This window comes from Equus caballus, chromosome 25 (genome assembly GCF_041296265.1).
Source record: "Equus caballus isolate H_3958 breed thoroughbred chromosome 25, TB-T2T, whole genome shotgun sequence".
Classification (NCBI taxonomy): domain Eukaryota; kingdom Metazoa; phylum Chordata; class Mammalia; order Perissodactyla; family Equidae; genus Equus; species Equus caballus.
In genome coordinates this window covers 26,468,927-26,496,179 of record NC_091708.1, presented here as the reverse complement: position 1 = coordinate 26,496,179, position 27,253 = coordinate 26,468,927, and the positions used below count along the sequence as shown (strand labels likewise).

At 49.8% G+C, this 27,253-nt stretch overlaps 2 protein-coding genes across 7 annotated transcripts; one reads left to right on the top strand and one right to left on the bottom strand.

Moving 5' to 3' along the window:
* Positions 1–2,378: 2,378 nt before the first annotated feature.
* Positions 2,379–5,241, top strand: HDHD3 (haloacid dehalogenase like hydrolase domain containing 3). 5 transcript variants are annotated; one of them, XM_070251147.1, is made up of 4 exons: positions 2,390–2,643; positions 3,067–3,227; positions 3,627–3,835; positions 4,177–5,241. In XM_070251147.1, the coding sequence occupies exons 3-4, from the start codon at positions 3,808–3,810 to the stop codon at positions 5,088–5,090; spliced, it is 942 nt and encodes a 313-aa protein (XP_070107248.1). In that variant the 5' UTR covers positions 2,390–2,643; positions 3,067–3,227; positions 3,627–3,807; the 3' UTR covers positions 5,091–5,241. The 5 variants fall into 5 exon arrangements, with proteins under 5 accessions (XP_014591463.1, XP_005605771.1, XP_070107248.1 ...); XM_070251148.1 differs by having other exon boundaries at positions 2,406–2,643; positions 3,130–3,227; XM_014735977.3 differs by lacking the exon at positions 3,627–3,835 and having other exon boundaries at positions 2,379–2,643.
* Positions 5,242–6,968: 1,727 nt separating this feature from the next.
* BSPRY (B-box and SPRY domain containing) lies at positions 6,969–25,227 on the bottom strand. Of its 2 annotated transcripts, none has more exons than XM_023628687.2 (6): positions 24,949–25,227; positions 21,501–21,599; positions 15,411–15,641; positions 14,234–14,259; positions 9,622–9,746; positions 6,969–8,403 (listed from the first exon to the last, which is right to left on the bottom strand). In XM_023628687.2, the coding sequence occupies exons 1-6, from the start codon at positions 25,159–25,161 to the stop codon at positions 7,877–7,879; spliced, it is 1,221 nt and encodes a 406-aa protein (XP_023484455.1). In that variant the 5' UTR covers positions 25,162–25,227; the 3' UTR covers positions 6,969–7,876. The 2 variants fall into 2 exon arrangements, with proteins under 2 accessions (XP_023484455.1, XP_023484456.1); XM_023628688.2 differs by having other exon boundaries at positions 14,234–14,256; positions 24,949–25,215.
* Between the last annotated feature and the right edge of the window lie 2,026 nt (positions 25,228–27,253).

Here is a 27,253-nt window from a genome sequence, read left to right as displayed (position 1 = left end):
TCTGGTGGGCCCAGCCTGCAGTTACTTAGTGCTGTAGTATGAGACTGTCAAGGAAGAAGCCCTCACGTAAGAAACTTGGTTTCTCAAAGAGAAATGACTTGAGCCAACGTCCAGTAGAGTGACATGGCAGGTGTCTCCAGGAGCAATCACCAGGCCAGGACACACTGGGCAGATCAAGGGGTGAAACCCTCCGAGGATTTCTGTCATCTGACTTAGAGAGGAAACTGTACCTATTAAGTGTACCCATTTTTGAACTGGCAAGTCAAAAAGAAGCTTGTTCCAGAAGAGCAGGGACCTCTCATTGGCTTTCCTGTGACAAAAGGCTCCTTTTTCTCTGCTGAAAAAGTTCCTCAGAGAAAGAGAAAGGCAAAACCTAGAGGACAGTTAAATCAGGGCCACAACTCCAGGGGGTGCCTTCATATAGATCATAATGGAAATGCTCCCCTTGTGGAGTGAGTGCCCTGGGTTGAAACAGTTATGTGACCTCAAACCAAACCCTTAAGCTCTCAGGAAACTCAATTTCCTCATCTGAAAAGAATCATCATCTACTTCTCAAAGAGCTCTTCTGTGTGACCTGCTTTGATCCTGATGTAGACGTGGTCTATTTACATATGGAGAAACCGAGGTTTGATGGGCAAAGTTAATTATCTTGGAAATTAAAACTCATCCGGACTTCATTTGGAAGTTATTTTGGCCAATGCCCCCATGTTGCATATTGGAGACTGAGGCCCACGTTTTGGGTGGCCAATTCTGATCCCCCCCCAACTCCCACTTCTAGGATCATGCTTGTGACACATAACGAGTTTTTCCTAATGAGCCCCTGGAGCCAGGCTCTCGCTTTCGGTCTCAAGGGCTGTGACTCTGCACTTTGTACTTCCTCCCAGGCCCGAACCCAGCGAGTGAGGCAGTTCTGAAGTGAACAGACCAGCCTTGGAATACAGGAGGAAGTTTTGTTAAAAAAAAAAAAAAGAGAGGGGTGGAGGGAAGGAAGAAAAAATTTTATGCATGTTTGTGTGTTCCTAGAAAAACGTCTGCTATTTTAATAACCAAAGCGGCAGCGACCCCTGGGGAGTGAGTAGGGGTGGGACGCCCTCCCTTCCTCCCTGCCCCACGGCCTTTGCCCTTGCTCAGTAAACAGGCTGGGGCCCTAGCGCCATAGCACTTGCTAATTCCTCGCCTGGAGTACTTGTCCCTTAATCTGCACCCGGGTGCCATTCAGATCTTTGCTCCTGCCCTAACCATCTCATTCAGAGGCCCCCTGCCACTGTTCATGGGACCATTTTGTTTTATTGCCTCCAGCACTTATCACTGTCTGAAATCTTGTTTATTTCCTTGATTTTTGTCTGGCCCTCCAATGTCCCATGAAGACAGGAAGCCCCTCTTGTTTCCTACTATCCTCAGTGAAGGACAGGTCAGACACAGAGCAGACAGATGCTCAGTAAGTAGTTAGTGAATGAGGGTGGGCTTTAAGCTTTTTACTTTGCACACTTTGTATTTTTAAACATTTTTGAGATGAGACTGATGGCTTTTTTTTTTCACCAAAAGGGAAAAAAGCAACTAGTTTACTGCAGAGGACTCTGCCCTTAGCAAATTGTCTTGAGTTAGACAGGTGTCCAACTGAAGGCAATTCCTTCCGGGTACCGACTGGGGACTCAGACCAGAGAGGGGCAGCGTCTTGTCCAAGTCCACATAGCACTCAGCACGCCAGGGAGGGACCCAAATCACCTTCTTCCCAAGTCAGCCTGGGCACCTCCCAGGGGTATCTGGATCCAAGGGAAGTGGAGGGGCCTGGAGGAGAGAGAGGGGAAAGGGGAGAGCTCAGAAAGTGGGCCAGGGGAGGCTGGCTGGGTGGCGGAGTGGTTAAGTTTGCACGCTCCTCTATGCTACCCAGGGTTTCTCTAGTTCGGATCCTGGGCACGGACATGGCACCACTCATCAGGCCACGTTCAGGTGGTGTTCCACGTACTACATCTAGAAGGACCCACAACTAAAATATACAACTATATATTGGGAGGATTTGGGGAGAAAAAGCAGAAAGAAAAAAAAAGGAAGAAGAAGATTGGCAACAGTTGTTAGCTCAGGTGCCAATCTTTAAAAAAAAAAAAAGAAAGTGCGAAGAGGGAGTACCCGGAGGGCATGGCGGGGAGAGGGTACCAGGCAAAGGCTAGACGCGGAGTAGGGGGCAGAAGGGCTTGGGAGGGGAACTGGGAGAGTGGGGTCTTACAAGACGCGGGGAGGGTGATGGAAGGGACGCCTAGGATCGCGGTGACGGCGGGTGACCGAGGGCGCGGGGTCCAGGGAGGTGCCGGTGTGGCGGGAGGGGGCGGGGCGGAGCAGCGGGGGGCGGGGCGAAGAGGAGCAGTGGGGGGCGGGGCGAAGCGGAGAGGCCGGGGAGGAGCAGCGGGAGGCGGGGCGAGGCGGAGAGGCCGGAGAGGAGCAGCGGGGGGCGGAGCGGAGTGGGCAGGAGCCCAGACGGTAGAGGGCTGCGATCTGGAGAGGAGCCCTCCGTGGAGTGCGTGGCCCTTGGGATCCCACGAGCGAGGGGCGGGTCTGCGGCTCTGGGGGGCTGCCAGGCGTCTGCGCGTCTCCCCGAGCCTGCGTGCGGCTGAGGCTTCCCACGTGACCGGCTTTCCTGCGAGGCAGGTGGGTCCTGGGCCTCTGGCATGGCGCCGAGCCTTCGGAGCTCGCTGGAGCCTAGAAAGTCCCCAGGAGTCCAGCCCCTTCCGCCCCGGGTCACCCAGCATAGGGCAGCTCTGAGGGCGGGCGCTCTGGACTTTGCCGCCACCGAGCCCTGGAGGTGGGGAGGCAGGGTGAGCAGTTCAGGCTTGCAGCCCGGATCCCCAGCTCTGGCTTCCAGAAATGGAAAACGCTGTGGGTCGGGGGCCAGAGCCCTTAATTCTAGTCGTAGCTGTGCCCGTGACTCCCTGCGTGACTTTGGGTGAATTCTGCCCCTCTCTGGGCCTCCAGTTACCCATTTGCAGAGTGAGAAGGTCTTTGGATGGGTCTGCCTACCTTCCAGACAGAATTTATTTCCTTGACATACTTCCTCTACGGCTTGTTGCCCAGATTCACCAGCCAAGTCCGCCCCTCAGCAACACTTTGGCTGCACTCTGAACTTTGGCCCCCCAGGTTTCAGCTGGAAGCCTGGGCTTGTCTGGAATCGACTCTGGGGAGAGAAGCTGCATCCAACCTCTGGACAACAGGCTGGGGCATTTGCTGTGCACTGGGTGAGTAATCGTTTCCTGGGCTTTTTACTCAGGCAGATGTTATCACCTCCAGTAAAGATGACGCTGGGCTCAGAGGGGCTTAGAGACAGGTAGCACCAGGCAGCTCTGTCCTGCGCTGTACAGGTTCACCAAGTCGGATGTCTTTTTTAATCCAAATATGTCTAAGCATGATGCAGAGAAAGGGAGCACTGGACAGAGAGTCTGGAAGTTTGCGTTCTAGTCCTAGCTGTGCCACTGAATCATCTTAGGCAAGTGTTTGCCCCTTTCTGGCTCAGTCTTCCCTGACAGACAGTCAAGGGTTTCAAATGGTCAGATGATCCGCCAGAACCCTGTCTTTGGCATTGCTAACAATAGTAACAGCAATCCTAATTATTATTTTTTCCTACTTTGACACACAAGGCCCTGCTTGAGCAGCCCCTGTCTACCCAAAGCACCAGACTCCTTGCCCTGCCTCAGGACCTTTGCACTGGCTGTTTGCAGTGCCAGGAACACTAAACCACCTTCATTCCCCGCATAGTCATTCTTCAGATCTCCACTGAAAGTTCACTTGCTTAGGAAGTTCCCTGACGACAAGGACTAGATGGGGTCTCTGGATTTATATCCTCACGGTACATGCTGTCTTCCTTGTGTTTAGATGTTTGTGTAGTTTTCTGTCTCATATCTGTATCCCCTATTCTCGTGGCCTGTAAAGCCACGAAAGCTGGAAATCTGCCCTGTTCCCAGGCATCTAGCACATAATAGATGCTCAGAAATTTGTTGTGGGACAAACAGGCAATCTCATTCAGTCCAACAGTCTTGTGAGGTTGCGTCCTTGTGCTTCTCTCATGCATGAGGTGCATGACATTCCTAGGGTCGCACAGGGAGTGGGCAGCGCCAGAATTTTAACCCACCCTGTCTCTGATCCCAAGGCCTGCACTGCCACCTCACTTGCCATGCCGTCTCATTTCAGGATCTTCTGCTGTGAAGACATTACCCAAGTGCCAGCAAATCGGACCCACCAGGCCTGGAAAGAGAAGACCTTTAGTGTGTGGAGGGGTGGTCTTGTCCAGCTCGGTGTTCCTTCACGTGGGGCAGAGCTGGGGTGGACCTGGCCCCCTCCTGCAGATCATGGCGCGCTGGCTACAGATCCGACTGCTGACGTGGGATGTGAAGGACACACTGGTCAGGCTCCGCCGCCCGGTGGGGGAGGAATACGCCACCAAGGCCCGGGCCCATGGGCTGGAGGTGGAGGCCGCGGCCCTGGGTGAAGCCTTCGGGCAGGCGTACAAGGCTCAGAGCCACAGCTTCCCCAACTATGGCCTGAGCCACGGCCTCACCTCCCGCCGTTGGTGGCTGGGTGTGGTCCTACAGACCTTCCACCTCGCAGGTGTTCGGGATGCCCAGGCAGTAGTCCCCATCGCTGAGCAGCTGTATGAGGACTTCAGCAGCCCCGGAACCTGGCAGGTGTTAGAGGGTGCCGAGGCCACCCTGAGGGGGTGCCGGAAACGAGGTCTGAGGCTGGCAGTGGTCTCCAACTTCGACCGGCGACTGGAGGATATCCTGGTGGGTCTTGGCCTGCGGGAACACTTTGACTTTGTGCTGACCTCCGAGGCTGTTGGCTGGCCCAAGCCGGACTCCCGAATCTTCCATGAGGCCTTGCGACTTGCTCAGGTGGAACCGGCGGTGGCAGCCCATGTTGGGGACAGTTACCACTGTGATTACAAGGGGGCCCGAGCTATAGGCATGCACAGCTTCCTGGTGGCTGGTCCGGGGCATTTGGAGCCTGCGGTCAAGGATTCTGTACCCCAAGAACACATTCTCCCCTCACTGTCCCATCTGCTGCCTGCCCTTGTCCGCCTGGAGGGCTCCCCTTGGGGACTTTGAGTCTGGCGAGGGAAGTGGCTGGGCCCAACGAATACTGGAGACGGGGAGCCCCTTCCTTCCTGAGATGTGGCCTTGCCCCTCTCCCTGCAGCCTCTGTAACGCATTCTGACTATAAAGCAGTGAATGCGGCCTTCACCCCTGGGCCACCACAGCTCCTGGTCTCTGAAACGGTTCATTCATCACACCTGTGTCCCTTTTCCGCCACGTGTCCTCCTCACCTCCTGCAGGACTCACTGAGGGCCCAGCTACCTTCCGACCCAGACACTTTCAAACTTTGCCTTAGCAGCAGGGCCCCTTTGTCATGGACCATCTTACGTGGAACCCCAACATCCAAAACGAAAAAACGAGAAACTAGTCCGGTTGAAGCAGAGGTCCTGGAGCCCCTCAGTCAGGCCCTGAAACCTCTAGACTCTCCTCCTGGGAAGCCTGAGGTTGGAGCTGCTTAGGTGGGAAATCGGGGTGCTAAGCTGTGCTGTGGGGACATGTGCCCTAGGACCACATGAACAGGCGGTTGTGGACAGGGAACATGCACTTACAGTCGTGAGCAGAAATGGATTTATGCCTGCCACGTGTCAGGTACTCTGCTAAGGCCTTTCTATGCATCTGTAACCCTCAAAGCTGCCTGGTGGGCGTAGGTAGTGTGACCTCCACTTTACAAATGAGGAAAGGGATTCAGAAGTTAAGCAGCCTGCCTAAGGTCATGGCTAGAGCATGAGGGAGCCAGGGTTCCAATTTAGGCATGTCTGACTCCAGAACCCATTGGGGTGACCACTAGGTTGCACGTTGAAAGGGGTCCGTGTCACAAGACATAGCGCAGTGGAGAGCCTGGGAGAAGAGGGAAGATGTCCTAAAGGATGTCAGTCTTGAAGGGCACCCCAGTCATAGGGCTTAGCCTGGGAGCAGGAAAGGACAGGGAACAGGGACCGGAGCTCGAGGTGGCGGGGGGTAGGGAATGTGGGTGGAGTCACTGAAGATGGAAGTAGTAGGCTGCGTTTTTTGATTCCATGTCTCTCCTCCCTCTCTCCTCCTCACACCTCTCTACTTGGTATTGACTAGATGCCTCTGTGCCCTGCCCACTGCCAGGCACAGGGGAAACCACAGGTGAGAAGCACATGGACAGGCGCATACGGTGTATGCTGTGGTGCCAATAGTCAGGGAGGGCTCTGGCGTGGACCCTGAGCTGGGGTGGCATTTAGATGGGCAGAGGGACAAGGGGCATTCCTAGTAGCAGGCCCACGAACCATGGACTGAAGGCTACTGTGGGGAGTTAGCCTGGTGGTTTGAGGAGCATGGCATGAGCCTTCAGGTGCCACATAGAAGAGCTTGGCTTTGACCCAGCAGAGGCTGCACCCAGCCAAGGAAAAGCGACTTGACATTAATTCCCAAGTGTCAGGCAGTGAGGATACGGGTCACGAGCTGTGGTCTCAGAGCTGCGTGGGCCCCAGAAGTCATCTTAACCAAAAAAGCTGCCAATAGGTCTGTGGGCTGCATTTGACCTACCCAGTGTTTCAAGTAAATTATTGAGCAAACTTAAGAGTGGGGAGGGCTCTGGCCCCCATCTTTGGGCCCAGGAGCCTGAAGTTGTAGGTAAAGTTGCCTTTGAATTGTGTTCCCAGATGAAACAAAAATATGAGGACCACTGTTCTAGCGTGACCTCCTCATAGAGCAGGAAGGGACCTGTCCTTGGTCCCAGCAAGGCAGGGCACAGAACCCCGTCTCCAGGCTCTTTCAGCCATGGATGCTGAGCTGCCAATCATTTATTTCTGGGACCGTGGAGGAGAGCGAGAAAGACATCAGTTTCCCAGCAAATGCACCTCTAAGATCTGAGCTGGCACTAGGGGGATTTGCCCCATTACCAACAAAGGATACGGAAGAAACTTTTCAATCTTTTAAAACATTTAATAATGTCCATGTTCCCTAAGGCTGGCCCTCTTCCTCGCTCCGCTTTTTCTGGCTTCAAGCCTTCACCCCAGGTTTCCACATTATATTAGAGGGGCCATCAGGTGGGGACACTCATCAGCTGCAGTCAGGGGCAACTTCGTCCCTGTGACCACGGGAGGGCACAGGCTGGAGCTCAGCTGCCAGGTCGGAGGCCAAGCTGCCAATGGGTGTGTTGCCGTCAGGTTACCTGGAGATAGGATTTCCTCAGTCTTCCGAGTGGCTGGGCAGGACCTGGGGGAAGAATACAGGCCCCCAGGCCAGAGTCCTCTGGCCAGGAGCAGCCTGGCAGGAGTTCTAAATCCCCTCCCGATTGTCCTTGTGTGCTAGAAGAATCTTCTTTGCTCTCTGTGCCATGTCATGAAAAGGACTGAGAAGCACTGAATTGAGAAAATGAAAGAGCTGCAGCCACAGGCTGTTCGGTCAGAGCACCATTCCCACACACTCAAAGCTAGGGGGCAGGGGGCTGTAAGGCAGTGCTTCAGAAGAGTTGACCAAAAACACCCAGTCATCTGTCTATCCATCCACCTATCCATCCACCTGTCCATCCATCCATCCATCCACCCATCCATCCATCCTCCCATCCTCTCACTCGCCACATATTTATTGCACACTCACTATGCTCTAGGCACCATGCTGGATGCTATAGAGAGGGTGTTGAACAAGACACCCTCAGAGGGGCAGATGCCTGGTGGGTTTGGGAGATGGAGGCCCAGGTCTGAAACAGACCGCCCCCCCTCCCAAAGCTGCCCATCCGGCATAAGCAACATTTAGGAAAAGGACACTGGCTAGAGAGGTGGCCTGAAAGGCTGGTGGGGAGGTGGACATGGCCTCCCCATGGCCAAAGGTCAGTGGACAATGGAAATGGTCTGGTCGGCCACAGCAAAGACTGGGAAGAGTGGCCCCGGGAAGGCGGCGTGGTGGGTGTGGAGCACCGTGCCCGAGGCTGGCTCGTAGAATAGCAGCTCCTGTGCCTGCAAGTCCAGCAGCACGCCCAGCTGGGCGGGGCAACGCAGCAGCCTCAGGGGCTCGTGCTGCCCGTTGTGCGAGAAACAGAATTCCTGGTCGTAGCGGGAGAAGACCCAGGAGAAGGCATTGTGGCCCAGACGAGAGTCACTGCCAGAACCCTTCCGAGGCAGCTGGACTAAAGCCACGCCCACCTTGTAGGCACAGCTGTTCTGGACGTTCACCGTCCAAGCATGCAGCCCAGCCTGGAAGGAGGTGGCAGCCAGGGCGTTAGGCCAGTGGTCAAAGCGCTCCAGGCCATCTGCACAGGCCTTGGACTTCTTGGCATTGAAAGTCAGGGTTCTTCGATCGTCCGACAGTTGCAGCAAGGGGCTGGCAGTCCTCTCATCAATACGCACGTCCTCTGTGCCTGCCAGAAAGAATTCTCAGTTGCCCAAGGCCCACCCTCAGCCATAACCTGGTCCTGCCAGGTAGCAAAGGGCTTCCTCCCCACACCCCTCACTGGCAGTGTGACCTCAGACAAGCCATTTACTCTCTCTGCGCCTTGGCTTCCTCATCTGTAAAATGGGGATCAAAATAGGACTTATCACAGGGTGGTCATGAGGATCAAATGAAATGATACACGTCATGTGCCTGGCTTATAATAAGTGCTCAATAAATGGTGGCCATGACAACAGTAGTCATTATTAGTCCAGGCCCCTCACCTGGAACTTCTGAGAGAAATAAGGCCCAGAGAGGAGAAATGAGTTGCCCAAGGTCACACAGTGAGTTGGCGGCAGGGTCAGTGTTTGTTCCTACAGCTGGCACTGATCATACTGCATTCCAGTTGGGCATATCTGCAGCCTCAAGATCAGACTTGTCTGACGGCGGGGGACACGGCCCCTGGAAGCCAGGAAGCATCACATACATAGTTTCCAACCACCAGCACATCAGGCACTGATACTAGACTCTGGAGTACAGACATGCTATAGCTTGTACCAGAATTGTAAGGATAACACGCAGTGGGGAGGGTTAAAAGTGAGAAAAATTCAATCCATTAACCTAACCTTTCTGTGAATTGTGTAAAGGCCACAACTGGGCGTATGGAAACTTCCATCCAGCTTGGGGGAAGCCTGCTTTGAGAACCTCCACGCTGAGTGGAAATTCCTGGAGGCTGGAGACCGTGTCACGTTTGCCTCAGCAGCCCCAGCATGCAGCACAAGGCCAGGCCCACAGTCAACCCGAGTCCATGTTTGTTAAGTGAATAAGTGACGCAAATCGAGGCAGCTCAATTCTCGCTCCAGATGTTCTCCAGTTGGCCATCAATTATATCTTCTTAAAGAGAAACTAGGTTTCCAAGAGAGACTACTGAGCTGTCCCACTAGGGCAGGACATAAGGACGTGATTTACAGGAACAAGGTTTATCCTAGACCCGACCACAGAGCACACTGGTCTGGAAATGGGAAGGACTCGGCTCAGCTGCCCCAGGCCTGGCCAGAGCCTCGGCTCTACCGACAAGCCTGCACTCAGCCTCACTGGTTGCTAATGCTCCCCTCCCAGATGCACTAGTCCCTACTGTGACCCAGCAGCAAACCCCAGACAGAAGCCCAGTTCCTCCAACTGGTGCCAGGTCCCAGCAGCTCCTCACCTGAGAGGGACCGGAGAACCGCTGTCGCCCAGAGTTGAGTCAGTAGTGGGCTGAGAGTGCACTTCTCATTAAAGTTCAGCTTTTCTGACTCCTGGGGATCCAAAATGCCCTCTGCTTCCTCAGTCCTTGTGCAGGGGGAAAAAAAAAAATAGAGATTCAGGAAGGTTCTAGAAATGTATCTGGATTGACACAGGGTGATGGGAGGGGGATAGATGTAAAACCTTCTTCCCAGGAGGGTGACACTAGGATTGGCAGCCAGGCGCCACATAAGAACGCAAAAGGGAACGTGGGCATTCCTCCTGTGCCCCCCACCCAGGAGCCTTAATTCCAGCAATGCAGGTGATTCACAGGGAGGTAAATACTTGGGGCCAGTATTAGAACTCTGAGTCGGTCTGCTCTGCAGGGGAAGAAACTCGCCAGTGTCTCTCAGTAACAGTAGCAGAGCTGGCACTAGGACCTGCGCCTCTGAAACCCTGTGCATCTTTCACTCCACCATCCTGCTCAGAGAAAATCTTGCCTCCCTCCAAAACCTCTGCTCTTAACACGCAAACATGCAAACACCCGGATCACATGGCAAGGGACTATCCATTATCACCTCAGCCCTAAATTCCCCTGGGCTCCCAATAACTACCTCTCTTCAGCTAGAAGGGGGACTGGGTTTGGTTGGAGAGGGAATTTGGGAACATAAGTTGCCTAGGAGGGGAGAATTGCCATTTTTTAAGCAGCCAGGCTGTGGACCTGCTGTTTTCTATACAGAATCTCACATAATCTTTGCCATAACTTGGGAGGTGGTCGTTATTCCATTTGACAGGAGAGAAGAGAGATGTGGAGCAGGCATACAGTTCAAAGGGGAGCTGGATTCACGTCCTGCCTCCACGTAGGACAAACCCAGGCTGGAGTCCGGGCACCATTCGACATAATTTTTCCCATGACCTGAAGTGAAACCTCAAAGGGGTGTAGGGCAAAGCGAAGATTCCCCACAGAGCTTTGCAGACTTCTGAGCTGGGTTCGGAGAAAGAACCCGCCCACTGCCTCTAACCCTGAACATGGCTGGAGATCAGGCAGCGGTTTGGAGAGCACACACTCTCTTCCCTACATCTCCCAGCTCTGCTCATAAATAAGGAGGGGAGAGAGGGTGGGGCATGTCTCCTCACGGATGCGAGCTCTTTGCAAGACTGTCCCAGACTGTCCTGGCTTGGGAGGAAGGAGGTGAACAGAGCCTCCGAAAAGCCAAGAGCGAGCTCTGGTAACAAAGGCTCTTTGTGGTCAGGACAAGAGAGAGCCTGTTGCATCTTCTCAAAGCACTGAGGCTGGGTCTGGAGGAGCCCCAGCCATCAGGTGGGGAGGAAAGAGGAGCCGATGTTGGCGGTCCTAAGCCATCCCAGGGCAAATGTGAGGTCAACTGTAGACACTAGACACTAGAGAACCAGCTGGTCCAGCTACCTCGTGGCACAGAAAAGAAAACTCGTGACCCCAAAGGAGTGGGAGTGAAATGGGGCTCGGACACAGCAGGGCCCTGGCTGGGATCAGAATGCCCGGGCTGTTGCTGCGGACCTGGAAACAACATGGGAGCCGACAAGGAATTTCTCAGACAAGTGAGTTCCCAGCTAGAAGGGGCTTGACAAGTTTTGAACACAGTACTTTGAGAGTACACACCCTCAGTCTAAAGGCACAAAGAACTGCAAACAAATCCTGAACTCTACTGGTAGGTTTGCCAATAGTTACATGGGTTTCGCAATTCTCAAACAACTTTGTGTACATTGTAGGATTGAACAAATGAATAAATACATCGCTGTTGTTGGGAGCCAGGGTTCACACTGTGAGAGAAGAAAGATACAAACAGAGAATGGGGGAAGGCAAAGGAAAACCCCTGGGGTGTTTGACTGGAATTAGAAGTTGGGATACAAACTCATGAATAAAAAAATGACACACGCACACTTCCTAGCTCTGTCTCCTGTCCACTGAGAGGCCTGGAAGCAAGGCCACATCAGTAGCAATGAGCACACCCAATGCCCAGATTTGTTTTTCAATACTACTCCTCCCTAAAAGGAGCCCGGGCTCCCTGGAGAAATAGCTGATTCCAGGCCTGAGACAGGAAAAGAAAAAGTTGAACCTGGGATATCTTGTTGTGCCACAAAGCAAGACAGTGCTCAAAGAGTGATGGGGACCTGTCGAAAGGACAGAAGATTCCTCTTGAAGGGGCTCTTAGTGGCCAAATCTGGGCTAGTTTAAAGATCAAAATGAACAGTAGCAATGACAGATTATGAAGCACTGAAAAAAATTCACTGGTTACTACTTGATAAGAATCCATGAGTCTACATCCATACTAAATAAGTGAGTGAAGAAACAAGCAAATAAATGAATAATTCAGGCAGGAATAAGGAATGGATGCTCAAACTATTGGATGAAAGTTCGAAGGTAAATAGGCTGTTTACACAGAAAGTATCTCCTCAGATTGCTTATTCATCACGAAAGGGAAGATGTAACATCATAATGAAGAAACCTGGTAGGCACCACTTTACCCACGTGATCGAAATCAACATCGCTGACAATGGGACCAAGCGATACCACGTGCCCCGTGATGGGATGGACTGAGGGCACACTGCTTATGAGATATTCCTGCCAAAAATGCATAACGTGAGTCTAACCATGACGCAACATCAGGGAAACCCAAATTAAGAGATATTCTATAAAACAACGGGCCTGACTCTTTAAAAATGTTTAGGAAAAAAAAAAAAAAAAAGCCCAAGGAACAATTCCAGATGAAAAAAGACCTGATGGATCAGGGGAAATAATCCAAACACTGTTAAGAACATTTTTAGCACAATTGGCAACACGTGAACACGGACTGTATGTTATAGTATTATATAGATCTCCTGAATTTAATACTTATACTGTGGTTATGGAAGAGAATGTCTTTGTTCTTAGGCGATACATGCTGAAGTGTTTAGGGATAAAAGGTCATGCTGTCTGCAACTTACTCTCAACTAGGTCAGAAAAAATAAGCTTTTTATATATACGCTTGATAGGAAGAAAGAGACAGAGTGAGATGGAGAGCAAATGTGGGAAAATGTGAATCAGTATTTCTAGGTGAAGTTCATTATACTATTTTTGCAGCTCTTCTATAAGTTTGAAATATTTAAAAACAAAAAATTAAAGATCCAAAATTTTTCCAAAAATCATAGCAGCTTGATATTGAGGACAGACTATATTAGAGGAAGATGATGAAGATAAAGGAGAAAGAGGAGGCCAGCAGAAGGTGGGAAGATCATAAGAGGGAAAAGAAGGAACAAGCCAAGCACACATTAAAAGGAGACAGTAGGGGCCGGCCCGGTGGCGCAGCAGTTAAGTGCGCACGTTCTGCTTTGGCAGCCCGGGGTTCGCCGGTTCAGATCCCGGGTGCGGACATGGCACCGCTTGGCAAGTATGGACGCTTGGCAGGCGTCCCACATGTAAAGTAAAGGAAGATGGGCACAGATGTTAGCTCAGGGCCAGTCTTCCTCAGCAAAAAGAGGAGGAATGGCAGCAGATGTTAGCTCAGGGCTAATCTTCCTCAAAAAAAAAAAAAAGGAGACAGTAAACTAAATTTGGGTGCATCCATACTGTGGAATACTTCACAGACTTTCCAAAAAGTGAGGTAAATCTAAATGTACTGATGCGGAAAGATTCAAAGATAGAACTGCAAGCATAAAATGATCCCATCTGTGTTTAAAAACTTTTTCTTTTTAAAGAAGCAAAAAACTCCCACACACTCTCCTATGACTATATATAGGTAAGTCCACAAGACACACATCTAACTGTGAAAACTCATCACCTCTAGGGAATGATGGGGAAGGGAGGACGGAGACACATTTTACATTTTAAGCGGTTTTATATTGGTGGAGTTGTTTTTTTCTTCCTCTCATGCACACATAGTGCTATTGAAGCTTAAATACAAAAATTAATAAGAAGAATGAATTGTGCGCCTCAACTGCAGCTCTGGTATCCTGCACAGGTGTAAGAATTTAATTTCTCGGCTTGGCAAATGATATCCTCTCGGCCACTTCCTCAGGCTCTTGGCTCTCAGCCATTCAGGACCAGGTAGGGCCTGATGAAATTCTTTTATGGTGGCATAATTAAAATGCAAATTTTGAGTGGTGAAAATTCGAGTTCATGCTGACTTAAGTTTCAAAGATTCTTTCGTCAGAGAAAGGGGTAGTGAGGTAGAGAATACAGTACTGGGTCAGGTGTCAGGTGTGGGTCCACGTCCCAGCTCTGGGGCTTAGCAAGTCCCCTCCCCTCCTTGCGCCTCAGCATGCTCATTTGTCGGTGGGGGTGGTAGACCCTTCCAACAGGTGACTGTGCACTATTTAATAGGATAACATTTAAGAAAGCCAGTGGCAGGCGCCTATCAATAAGTCCTTTCACTGCCCTTCCACATGGGTCTAAAGCAGTTCTCCAAGCTAGGGGCAGGATGGCGCCCGTCCATGCAGCCTGGCTCCAGGGAAGCTGCTTAGCTGCATGCCCTGAGCTTTATCCCAGGAGCGGTGGGGCCTGAATGCAACGGACTAGGTGGAGGTCTAAGGGCCACGGTTCCCGTGACTGTCCAAGCAAATTACGGGGCCATACTCACCTCTCAAAGATCTCCTGCTCCTTCTGCTGTGAGAAAAGAAAACAGAGTCAGGTTGGCACCAGAAACCCAGCAGGCAGTCAATACTTGAATATATTCCACTGGCGTGGAGGGCTCATGCAGACTCTAGAATAAAACATTGGACTCCTTCTCTAAGACCCAGCACAAAGATTTATGGGTTCTTCTTGGCATCCCTCCCCCACCCCACACTCAGAATGAATCACTGTGTCCCCTGGGCCCAGGGAATCCTGACTTTCCCCCAACTACACTTCAGGACAAGCACACATGTACCCAGGATTTCACCCCGATTGAGACTGTCAGCTCCTAGATGGCTGGGACTCTTCCCGAATCTTCTATCGTGACTGTCCCAGTGTCTGGGACACAGTGTCCTCTGTACACAGAAGCTGTGTGACTCAATGAATGCACAATCTAGGGCGGTCGTGGAAACTGCCCTACTTGAACTGCAGTGGGACAGCTCAGGTGTTCCACATTCTCATTTCTCTGCCTGGCATATTTATTCAGATGTCACACATCTTAAAACGGCAGGTACCTGCATATCTATGCAAAATACTTTGAAAGGATAGGTACCTAAATATTAATCAAGGCAATTTCCGGGTGGTAGGATTAAGGATGAGCTCTGAATTTTCATACTGGACCCTTCTCAGGTCCCCTGAGTGCAGTTCTCGCTGCGTGATTCTGAACTCCCTCCTCCTCCCCACTTCCTTTAACATAGCTGCTACTCTTATCTTTCCGGCATCAGCTTCTAAGCCACTTCATCCAGGAAGCCTTCCCTGACCACCACTCACGGCAGGCCTGGATTGTGGGGTCCCCAGCTCCCAGTGATGTCCTCTACCATGGGACATAGCCCTCCATACCTTAATTATCAGTTTATGCGTTGGTCTGCTCCCTAAGGCCGAGTCAGTGACAGCTGTATCCTATAACTCCACCCCCACAGCACAGTGCTTAGCAGAGAGTAGGCACTCAGTAAATATTTGCTCATTGTTGAAAGAACAGTTACCAGATACAAAAAAACAAAAATCTGTCTAATTTTATTCCCCTGCCTCATCTGTGCTCCAAATGATCCTTTTCCACCTACCTCCTACAGATAAACATGCTGGATGTATTCAGACTTTTGGGGAGACTGGCCAGCTGGTTGTGCCCTGACCCTTGCCTGACTTACAATCAGCTGGAGGTCGTCCAGATGGGTGAGCATGTCCACCAGGCTGGTGCGGATGGTGTCGAGCTTCTGCAGCGCATCGGCCCAGTGTGCTCGCTGTGTCAGGATGCTCTGGTGGGCCCGCTCCTCTTCGCCATGCACCTGTTCCAGCAAGCGCTGCTCCTCGCTCTCGCACAGACTCCTCACCAGACCCAGCCGCTGGATGACCAGTTCCCGTGCTGCACTGGCCGTGCTCTGACAAGGAATAAAACATGGAGTCAGGTCCCGGCAAAGCCCCAGTCAGGATTAGGAGAGTTTGGGCTCAGCCAGGAGAGCTGAGATTGATTAGCAATGTCTGCCATAGGCACAGGAATGGGAGTAATAGAGTTTAAGCCATCCCAGCCCTAAGATTTCCCATATATGGTTTAAGGTAAAGAAATTTACAATTCAGACATCCAGGCCATATCTCATGGAACCAGGATCACAGAATGGAAGAGCTGGGCAGGGCTTAAAGATCAACCAGAATCATCTGCTTATTTCACAATTGGGAAACCCAAGGCCAACAGACCAAGGTTAGAAAATCATAGAATTGCAGAGCAGAAAGCCCTCAAAAGTCATCCCTATCAACAGGGTGAGTACCAACAGTAGTCCAGTTGATATTCCAATCACGTCTGAGGACAAAAAGCTCATTACCTCCTAAATCTGTCCATTCCATGGTAAAATTCTCACCTGTCACATAGGAGGCCTGAAATCAATTCTCAGTCAATTAAGTTAACACATCTCTCCTACCAACCAGCATAGTGTACGGCACACAGTAGGTAATCAAATATTTACCAAATGACTGAATGGGAAAGTTTTTTCCAACTTAGTCAAAAATCTCTTGGTAGCACTCACATGCCATGTCAGTGGCAGAGCTGGGACTAGAAGCCAGTTATCTCTCTCTCTCTCTGTTTTTTTTTTTTTTTTGCTTGAGGAAGACTAGCCCTGAGCTAACATTTGCGCCATTCTTTCTCTATTTTGTATGTGGGTCACCGCCACAGCATGGCTTGGTGAGTGCTGTAGGTCCCCACCTGGGTTCCAAACCCATGAACTGAGGCTGCTAAGGCAGAGCGTGCTGAACTTAACCACTACACCACTGGGTTGGCCCCAAGAACCCAGTTCTCTTGACTTGCAGTCCAACACAATTCCCCTACACCAATGCCATCTGGTAACCAACCCCCCACAAAGGTGTCTGTTGCATGAAGCATCTGCACTCTTGCCAGACAAGTGAGAGGAGAACTGTCTCCTTCAGGCCAGAAGGTCACGGAGAGCCAGCAACTTTCCCTGTTTCCTGCCCCTGAAGACCTGCTTTGTACTGTGCAGGGGACAATTATCCCACAGGTTGCACAACGGGGAAGAGACAGTGGCTAAGTGAATGGCCCAGTGAACCCAGAAGTTCGAACTCCAACTGCAGTGTTCTCATGAGGCAACATAACATGGGGGTTAGGAAATCAGGCTGAAGAGACAGAGCCTAGCCTTAAATCTCAGCTGTTCCACTTACTGGCTGTGGAACTTTGTGCATCTCACTTATCTTCCTTATGCCTCAGCTTTCGAATCTGTCAAATGAGGATAATAACAGTACCTACCTCCTAAGTCTGTTGTGAGGATGAAACAAGCGAACACATCTAAAGCAAACAGAGCAAAGCCCCGCACACACGTGTTCAACCACATGAGCTCTCGCTCTTCTCTCTGTCCCACCTTGATGCCTTCCCCACAGGGATTGGGCTCTGCAGCCACGTTTGCACTGTGTGATCAGGATTAAGAACAGACCCTGACCCCAGATGTGTCAGATTCTCCCTGACTGGAAGATGGCAGGCAATTTCAACACATTTCTTGAGTCATTCTCAGAAGAGAACAGCAGAGGAAAAAAAGAAAACTTCCCTTTCCAAAAGACAGGACAGAATAAACTAAAAATCCTCCTAGAACAAAACACAGAAAGGCTGGAAAAATAGCCCAAGCATCCTTTTAAAAGTGTAGCTGCTCTGGCGGCTAAGTAAAGGAAATCCCCTGGAGTCCAAACGTAGAAAGGAAACTGAAAACCAGTGTAATCAAGAGCTGAGGACTCAAGTGCCCTGGGTGGGACTTGTAATTTACTTTAGAATTTTATACTCATCTAAACCATCATAAAAAAAATGAGAGTACAATAAAGACACCTCTAATCAAAAAGGGAATATTTAATATGAATGGGGGAACTTACTAAAAGATATACTTTAAAATACTGGACAACATGTAAGACCAGTGGGGTTATTGCGTTAAAGCATGCTTATGGTGCTTGTATTTTTCAGGTTGACTCATTTTAGACACTGTTAAATATTCATGTTAAAATTTTAAGGGTACCAAAAGTAGACCATAAATAGAATGTCTAACTTTCAAACTCATACGGGGAAAAAGAGGGAGGAAAGGAAGAAAGAAAAGGAAGGAAGAAAAAAAGCATAGAAAAAGCAGACTACATACAAAACATAAAATTAAATGACAGCTATAAATCCAATATATCAGCAATCACAATACTGATAAATTGATTAAACTGTCTAATTAAAAGGCAGGGATTATCAGATTGGATCTGTTAAAAGGGAAACAAAACTCAGTTATAAGACACACCTAATGCATGAGAACATAGAAAAGTTGAAAGTAAAAGGAAATAAAACAATATATCAGGAACATATTTGCTGGCATAGGAATGAATAAAGGGCAAATTAGACTTCTAAGGCAAAAAAAAGAATTCCTGGGCATAAAAGGTCATTATAAAGTGACAAAAGGAATGGTTTGCCAAGAATATATAACAAATCTAATTATACACATTTAATAAATAGCACCAAGATATACAAAGAATAATTAGCAGAATTATGAGGAAAAATAAACAAACCTAGAGCATGATATGAAAACGTAAATGCCCTTTGCCAGTAATCAATAAATCCAGCAGATAAAAAATTAGTAAGTATAGAGAAGATTTGAACCAATTAATAAGCTTAATTAATAGACATATATAGGACCCTATACATTTTTGCAAGTGAATGTGAAACATTCACCTAAATTGACTATATTTTAGGGCATGACGCAAGCCTCAATGAATTTCAAACAACTGATATCATACAGACTGCAATGCAGTTCAGTTAGAAATCAGTAAAAATAATGATAATTTGAAAAGTAAAACCATACATTTGGAGATTCAAAAGCATATTTCTAATAACTCATAGTAAAAGAACAAATCATAATGGAAATTTAAAAATACTTATAACTGAATGAAAACACTACATCATAATCGTGGGATGTACTTCTATCAATACCTAGAAGAAAATATATCCTTAAATGTCTGCCTTGAGAAAGAAGACTAAAATTAACAGACTGTGTTCAACTCAGGAAGTTCAAAAAAACGATGTATATCGGAAAAAAATTAGAAGGCAAAAAATTACAAAAATAAGAGGAAATAATAATGAAATGAAAAAGATCCCAAAGAGAGGATCAGAATACTAAAAGCTGGTTCTCTGAACAGACTAACAAGGAGCCGGCCTGGTGGTGTAGTGGTTAACTTCGCATGCTCAGCTCCGGCTGCTGGGGTTCGCAGGTTCAGATCCCCGATGCGGACCTACACACCACTCATCAAGCCATGCTGCGGCAGCGTCCCACATACAAAGTAGAGGAAGACTGGCACCAATGTTCGCTCAGGGCCAATCTTCCTTACCAAAAAAATAAATAAATAAAATAATTAAATTTTTTAAAAAGACTAACAAAATAGACAAATCTGTGGCAATTTTGATCAAGATTAAGAACAACTTTATGCCATTAAATTTAAAAACAGACAGATAATTTTTCCAGAAAAAGTTTACCGAAACCAAAGAGAAAAGAACAGGAATAATCCTATAATCATAGTGGAAAATGAATCAGTCGTTAAAAATCTACCAAGAAAAACAGTGCCAAGCCCAGACAGTTTCACAGGAGGTGTCACCAAACATTCAAGGCACAGATGATTCCAATTCATACACACTCCTCCAGTGAAAATAAAGAATTCTGTTTCCTAACTCATTGAATTAGGGTTATATAACCTCAAGATAAAATCTGATAAGGATTATACAAGAAGTGAAATTCATAGGCTAATCTCACTCCTGAGCATAAATGCAAAAATCCTTCTTAAAAAACCCTGAACTAAGATTAGCAATCCAAACCGGGAAAATACATACAACAATAATACAAAGGGCAGGAGGGTGAGGGCGTGGCTATAAAAGGCAATCACAAGGGAGCCTTATGATGGAACTGTTCTGTCTCTTGATTGTGGTGGCAGTCACACAAATAAATACACGTGATAAAACTACCTAGAATGAGACACATAAATAAATGCACGTAAGACTGGCGAAATCTGAACAAGGTGGGTTGTATCAATGCCAATTTCCTGGTTATGATATTGTCCTAAAGTTAGGAAAGATGTTACCATTGGGGAAAAGTGGATGAAAGGCGTAGGGAATATAACCGTGTAATCATTGCTTACTGCTGTATGTGAGTTTACAATTATCTAAAAATTAAAAGTTAAAAAAAAATACCTTATGATCAAGTTGGTTTGGGCTTCCCCAGGAATTCCAGGATAGTTTAGCATGAGAAACTCTCAATGTATTACCACATTAACAGAATGATAGAGAACAAAACATATCTATAAACTGACAAATGGCATCAAGAACTGACAGCAGGGGCTGGCCCCGTGGCCGAGGGGTTAAGTTCGCGCGCTCCGCTGCAGGCGGCCCAGTGTTTCGTTGGTTCGAATCCTGGGTGCGGACATGGCACTGCTCATCAAACCACGCTGAGGCAGCGTCCCACATGCCACAACTAGAAGGACCCACAACGAGAAATATACAACTATGTACCAGGGGGCTTTGGGGAGAAAAAGGAAAAAAATAAAATCTTAAAAAAAAAAAAAAGAGAACTGACAGCAGAGGTGATTATGGAAAATAGAAGCAATCAGAAGAGAAATTCCGCAAGCTCCGCCCATCCCCTACTGTGGACCTCCACCTGTGCCCACACATGCTGCCTTCTCTGTTTCTGTGGATGAGCTGCCCATGCTCTCACCTATGGCCAGCACCCCCACTTGTTGACCAGATCCCACGTCCTTTGCTGTACCTGATTTCTCCCTTTCTCTTGCATCACTAATTTCCCCCTTTCTACTGGACAATTCTCATCAGTACACATACATAGAGTAATTTCTCCCATTTTAAAAAACAAAACACAAAACCCTCTTGATCCCGTGTCCCCCTCCACTATCATCCCATTTCTCAGCTCCCTTTTACAGCAAGGCTCCTCAAGAGTTGCCAGTGTCAACTATCCCAAATTGTCCTTCTATTCTCTCTGAAACCCACTCAAATCAGGGCTTCACCCCACCACTCTACAAAACTCCTCTTGTCAGGATCTCCAGTGCTGTGCATGTTTCTAAATCCAATGGTCCATGTGCACGTACCGTGGGGGGGGAAGGAGGGAGAGAATGGGCAGAAAGAAATTCATAGCCCCTGCCCGTGAAGGGCATACTTGAGAGTGAAGATGGAGCAGTGGCAATGAGTCAACTGAATAAAGGATCAGCAGTGGGGTGCAGCAGAAGGAGCACTGGCTGGGGAGTCAGAAGGTCCAGATCATAGAACTGACTCTGCCAGAGGCTGTTGGACCTTGGGCAAGTCAGTTAACCTCTATGGGACCCATTTCCCCATCTGTAAACAGGGATGTTACTGCCACCTACTGCATAAGATTGTCATAAAGAATACTCAATGTGAAAGTCCCTAGGTTCTTTTATAATTTGAGAGCTAAGCATAAAATAATTAGATGGTAGAAGAATGCAACCCTTGCTGATCCCTTGCCCCAAGAAAGTCATTTTCTAGCGGAGTCTTTGCATCCAGTGTGGTACTGGGAATAGTACGCTCTGCCCAGAAGGTAGAACCGAGGCTCAGAGAGATGGGAAACCATCCTCCTGGGCATCCAGCTGTGCTAGTAGCACAATGAGTCTGTGAGGTTGGGAAGGGACCCCAGACTGGCCCAAGGCCTTAAGACCAGGGTCTTATCCTAGGAGGGAGCCCCGGGTAGGGGGAAAGGGGAAGAATTACCTACCACTGCTCTCTGGTTCTTCCCTGGCAGGACCTCGGCCACATACTTGGTGATGCCAGCACTCTGTAACTGCAGTCTCTCACACTGGTCCACAATCTTGTTCTGCAACAAAAACAATACCCGTGGCATCTTGATCCAAGTTAAACCATTCACTCCATTCCAAGGGCTTTTTCCCTTTGACCCCACCTCAGCCACCCACTCCCATGGTCATATCCCAGACCTCATCATTACTGCAAACTATAGCACCTCCAAAACCTTCATTTCAAAGACCTCACACCTGCCTACCACTTCCCATCCTTCTAGATCACTAACTCTAGTATTTTCGTTCCACCAATTCTTCAGCTTGGTTGGAGGCGCCAATACATTACCCTTACCACTTTTCACTATCCATCCTCCTCTTTTGTGGCTTTGCTTCCCTCTTTATCCTGAAATCTCACGGCCCATCATCATAAGCACTTTCTTGTATACTCTCCATCCTCCTTCAGACCCAGCTCCCTCACTCTTCACACCTGCATCTATGCGGAAGAAATTGGCTTCTCAAACAACTCTTCCCAAGTTGTCCCCATTCACTGAACAGCACCATCCACAGTCAACCTCATTACCCAGACCAAAACCCCAGCAGTGACCCTCCAACCCCACAGCTAACCCATCAGCGAGTCCTATCAGCCTCATCTCCAAAGTCTCTCTCTCTCTTCTGGATGCCTCTGATCGCCTCCACTCCTGCTGTTCCACCCAGATCACCACTAACTCACAGGAACCACTGTTAGAACCTCCTAACTGGGCTTCCATTAGTCTTGACCCCCACGATCAGGCCCTGATACCTTTGGTAAGGAAATCAGATCACATCATGTCCTGGCTCAAAACCCTTCAATGGCTTTCCAAAACACCCACAGTGAGCAGAGAGCAAGCTTCTTACCTTAGCCAACAACGCCCTACCTGATGTGACTCTGCTTATCTCCCCAGTGTCACCTCCTACCACTCTCCACACTGGCCTTCTTTCTGTTCTATAAACATACCAAACTTGTCCTGACCTCAGTGCCTTTGCATGTGTTGTTTCTTCTGTCACCAGCAGTCTTCTCCCATATATATGTATATACACACACAAGTCTTGTGTCCCCATTCCATTCAGACGTCACCTCTTCAGAGGCCTTCCCTGACCATTCCCACACTCCCTTCCCTTATTTTGCTTATTTTTCTCCCTTGCACTGATCACTCTCTGACTGTATGTTAAGTGTGTGTTTACTTTTTTTGTATCTGTCCCCCACCACTGGAACACAAGCACCATGACTTTGACCAATTATTCTATGTCCCACCACCTAGAAGAGAAAGTCCTACACACAGAAGGCCCTGAGTAAATGGAATGAATGAACACCCACTTCCTTGACCACAAGACGTTCAGCAGTTCACAGCCCCCAAAGCGGTGAGCACTGCCCGTGAGAGCAGGGGAGCGTTTTAGCAAAGCAGCAGCTGAGGTCCACAGAGCAGTGACCTGCTCAAGGAGATATGGCCAGGCCCCTGCTCGGCTACTCCATTTCTCCAGGTAACAACTGGAGCCCTTCCAAGCAGCAGCCCCTCCACAATTTCCCCTAAGAGCTTCGCCCCAGTTCCATCTGCCAAAAGGCAACTCAGCTGCCTCTTCCAGGAAGCCCTTGCAAATCCTCCCCCCTTCCCCTCCCCCACCCCAGTTAGGAATTAGTCCTATACTTCAACCAATACAAAATGACAGAATTGAGTTGACTGGAAGGATCACCATATACCACAGGACCCAGGGAAGTGAGACTAGCTTCTGGAAAGCCACAGGGCAGGAATCCAGAAGAGAGAAGTTTTGAACTCGCGCTGTTTTTGCCCAGTTCAGTAAGAATCTTGCCCTGGGGCAAAATTTCTTTGCTGGTAAGAGGAATAGGGAAAGGAGTGTTCAAAAGCCAAAATCTACTCAAAATTGGAGGAAGAGAGGGCAAAACATACCTCCATCGAGGCAAGGGAGATGAACACGCTTAGGGCCTCACCAGGGTTCCGGGAAGGCACCCTGAGCAGGGTGGGTCCCTAAACAGGCCTGTCACCCCACCCCATCCACCACTCAGATTCAGCCCTAATGGCAACTTTTTTTTTTAAAGGTTTTCATTAAATTCTCACTCCCATTAGCATCACTTCCTCCCTCCAACCACTGAAGCAAAGAGGTGGTTTCCTCTGGCCTAGTCAATGACTGTCCTGGTCCAGCCCCTGAACATGAGGAACCTTAGAGCAGTTACTTACTGCCCTTTTCTGGGCCTCGGTTTCCTCATCTGTAAAATGAAGGTAGGACTTGGTCCAGATAGAATGAGATGATGGATATTTAAGTTCTTTGGGACTTGCAAAGCTTCTATCCATTATGCAAGATTATGTGACATTATCCAAGTTTATTTTCATCCTCACTGTTGTGGATGGTGGTGACAGCCAGGACCAACCAAGAGCTTTCAAGTGTTGCTAATAACTGAATCCCTCCTGGCTCCAGCCCCCCACTCCCACCCCCTTCAGAGGTGTTTATTACAGTCCAATCTGAGTAGGCAAGTCCCCAGAGAGCCTCACAGCTGGGCAGAACTCCTCCGGGGAGAGGCTGGGAGAATCAGGCTGTTTAATCAAATTGCAAGGAACTCCCCAGGGGCTAGGGTGCAAGGAGGCAGGAAGCCCCAGGGTGACTTCCACTCTCCATCTCAGCAGCCCAAGGGAGGAGTGGCGACAGGAAGGTGACCAGCCTGGAGCCAAGCTGAAGTGGAGGTGGGGAGAAACCCTAGGTGAGGGCTTCCCGCAGGAACCTCCCTATCGTCCCCGCCCCCTCCGCTCACCGGGTGAAACCGGCTGGAGGTGCAGTCAAGGCCAATCGTGAAAGGGAAAAGAAATCACCTCTCCGGGAAGCCTGAAGGGTGGACGAGGGGGAGGGGCTTCGAGCCGAGGGGCCGAGGAGCGAGGCAGGGCCGGGTTTACCAGAGGTCAGCTTCCGCCGGGGCGGGAGTTGGGGCACACTTTGTACGAGCAGCTGGAGCAGCGGAGCCCTTTACTGCCCAAGGCCAGGTCCGGTTCTCAGCCGCGTCAACAGAGCAACGGAGGAGGAGGGGGCGGCTGGATCGGGCACCATGTGATAGGCTAAACAGCATCTCACCCTTTCTCTTATTTACACGGCACAACAACTCTAACAAATGCGCGCTATTATTAGCCCCAAACTACAGATGAGGATGCTGAGGCTCAGAGTTGCGAGGAGCACGGACGGAGGCGGGATTCGAACTCGAGTCGCCCTGACTCCAGCGGCCACACCCTTAACCGCTTCGTTCGACAGCCAGTGCCACTGCCGAGCTGGGCTCGTCGCCCTGCTGCCAGGTCCGCCCGGGGCCCTGCCAGGTCTCGCTCGGCGCGCCTCCCCCGCTCCCGCGGCGCGCCCTCCCTCCGAGCCCCCGCCTTCCGGCGCCCACCCGCTCACCCGCAGCTCCTCGGCGCGTTCCTCGGCCCGGCGGATGCGGTGCCCCCGGCAGCGGCCGCCCAGCCCCGCGCAGGCGGCGCACACGAGCCGCCGCTCGGAGCAGCAGAACCAGCGCAGGGGCTGGTCGTGCTCAGGGCACAGCGGCCTGGGTTCGGATCCCGACCCCGATCCCGATCCCGGCCCCGGCCCCGGCCCGGCGCTCTCCGCGGCCATGGTCGAGCGCCCGGCGCCGCGCGCCCCACCTGTCGCAGGTGGCTGCGGGGCGGGGCCTCCGTGACTCCGCCCCCGGGTCCGTCCCCGCGTCCCCGCGCCCCCGCGCGGGCCAGCGTGCTTCCTCCCGCCCAGCCTCGCCACTCCGGGGGGCGCCCGCCCAGACCCCGGCCCGGGTCCCGCCGGCTTCAGCAGTCCTTTTGATTTTTTGTTGAATTAAATCGCGTTGTGTGTGTGTGTGTGTGTGTGTGTGTGTTTTATAACAAACGTGAAACACCAGCTGTTAATGCGACCGTGGGAAACTTAATTGAGCACTTACTAAGTGCCAGGTTTTTGCTCAGCGCTCTATAAGCATCCTTATCATGTAATACTGGCAACAACCCTTTCTGAGAGGCGGCTGTAGACGAGCAGGTTGAAGCTAGGTCTGGTGTCAGATTGCCTGGGCTCCTGTCCCATTTAGCTGGTCCCTGGCAGAGTACCCTCGAGGGCCTCGGCTGTAAAATGAGAGTGCTCCTATGATCCCCATTTTTATCGAGGTTAAGTAGCTTGCCAGGGATCACAGTTACTAATTGGTAGCGATGACATTGGAACCCAGGCTGTTTGATTTATGGTTAATAGGATTAATAATTTTTAAATTGCAGATTAAGGCCCGATGAGGAATATCTGTGTTAGGCTGATTTCCCCAAAGTACATCCAAATTTTAATTTGAAAATTTTTTTAAGCTAATATTGGAAAAACTAATGCACGTTTGTAGAAGAAAATAGAATATGCAAATAAGCATGTAGATGGAAAAAACACCTCCCCAGAAAAAAACACTACTAATATGCACCTGAGCTGTCGTGTGGCTTTTATTCCTAGGATGTGATCAGTCAGTCTAAACCCAGATTGAACCTTCTGCTGGGGCTCCAGTCCAGTCCGCCTGGGCATACGAGGAGAGCGCTGCTCCTTAGCCCCCAAACTCCACTTTAGGAGGTCTTGGCAGAGGGCTGAGAAGAGGATTCACCCAAAAGGAGAAGGGGTCAGGCCTTGGGTGTCATCAGACTTGGACCCTTGTGAGAGCAAAATCCAAAGGAGAAACATCGCTACATCCTGTCGGCACCAGGCGCCTCTCCCTGGAGGCCTCTCCAAGCAACATCTGCACAAAGGGAAGAGAAACCTTGCTTTCTCTCAGCCCCTACAGCTTCAGCCCCAGAGCTACGCCACGCACAGCTATGGGACCTTGGTCAGAGTATTTAGTTCCTCTGTGCCTCAGTGTCCTCATCTCTAAAATGGGGTGATAATAGTATCTATCTCTTAGGGCTGCTTCAAGGATTAAATGACGTCTTGTCTGCAAAGTGCTTAGCTTGGGTGTGTAGCACACACTAGGGGCTAAGAAATGTTTTATTATACGTGTAAGGATCTGTAAATATATTTATAGCAGATTTTCAGAATGTAAATTTTGTGAGGTTCTCTGGCAAGGGGATGCAGTGTTCCTGGCATCAAAAGACATTTCTAGGGGCCGGCCCGGTGGCACAGCAGTTAAGTGTGCACATTCCACTTTGCCAGCCCAGGGTTCGCCGGTTTGGATCCTGGGTGTGGACATGGCACCACTTGACAAGCCATGCCGTGGTAGGCATCCCACATATAAAGCAGCGGAAGATGGGTACAGATGTTAGCTCAGGGCCAATCTTCTTCAGCAAAAAGAGGAGGATTGGCTGCAGATGTTAGCTCAGGGCTAATCTTCCTCAGGGGAAAAAAAAAAAGACATTTCTTGTACATTCCAGCAGGAGGCTGAAGGCCTCATACTGGCATTTACCCTATCCTGGGGGTGGGGATGGACATAGGCCACCATAATTAAAGACTGTGGTTAGAATTTTTTTCTTCTAAGGGCCAGGGGTGGGGAGGGCTATTAAATCTTATGGTAAAAATAAGGAAAACAGAAGGAGGTGATTTTGTGTGAAGGCAAAAGAGACTGTGGAAGGCAGGGGGAGGAAGAAGAGGTTAATGTCTTTGGGGAAAGTGGGACCCCTTCATTGGGTGAGGCCCTGGAGCAGTCAGTGGCCCCAGGAGGGCTGGAGTCAGGAAAGCAGCACAAAGTCACCAACAGTGCTTCCAG

Excerpts from the sequence above, each read along its gene's own strand:
- BSPRY (XM_023628687.2), bottom strand. The coding sequence starts at position 25,161 with ATGGCCGCGGAGAGCGCCGGGCCGGGGCCGGGGCCGGGATCGGGATCG. Across the intron at positions 21,600-24,948 it reads AACGCGCCGAGGAGCTGCGG|AACAAGATTGTGGACCAGTG; the intron begins GTGAGCGGGTGG and ends TTTTTGTTGCAG. Across the intron at positions 8,404-9,621 it reads GGTTCTCCGGTCCCTCTCAG|GCACAGAGGACGTGCGTATT; the intron begins GTGAGGAGCTGC and ends TCTTTCTGGCAG.
- HDHD3 (XM_070251146.1), top strand. The coding sequence starts at position 2,999 with ATGGGTCTGCCTACCTTCCAGACAGAATTTATTTCCTTGACATACTTC. Across the intron at positions 3,228-4,176 it reads GGGCATTTGCTGTGCACTGG|GATCTTCTGCTGTGAAGACA; the intron begins GTGAGTAATCGT and ends GTCTCATTTCAG.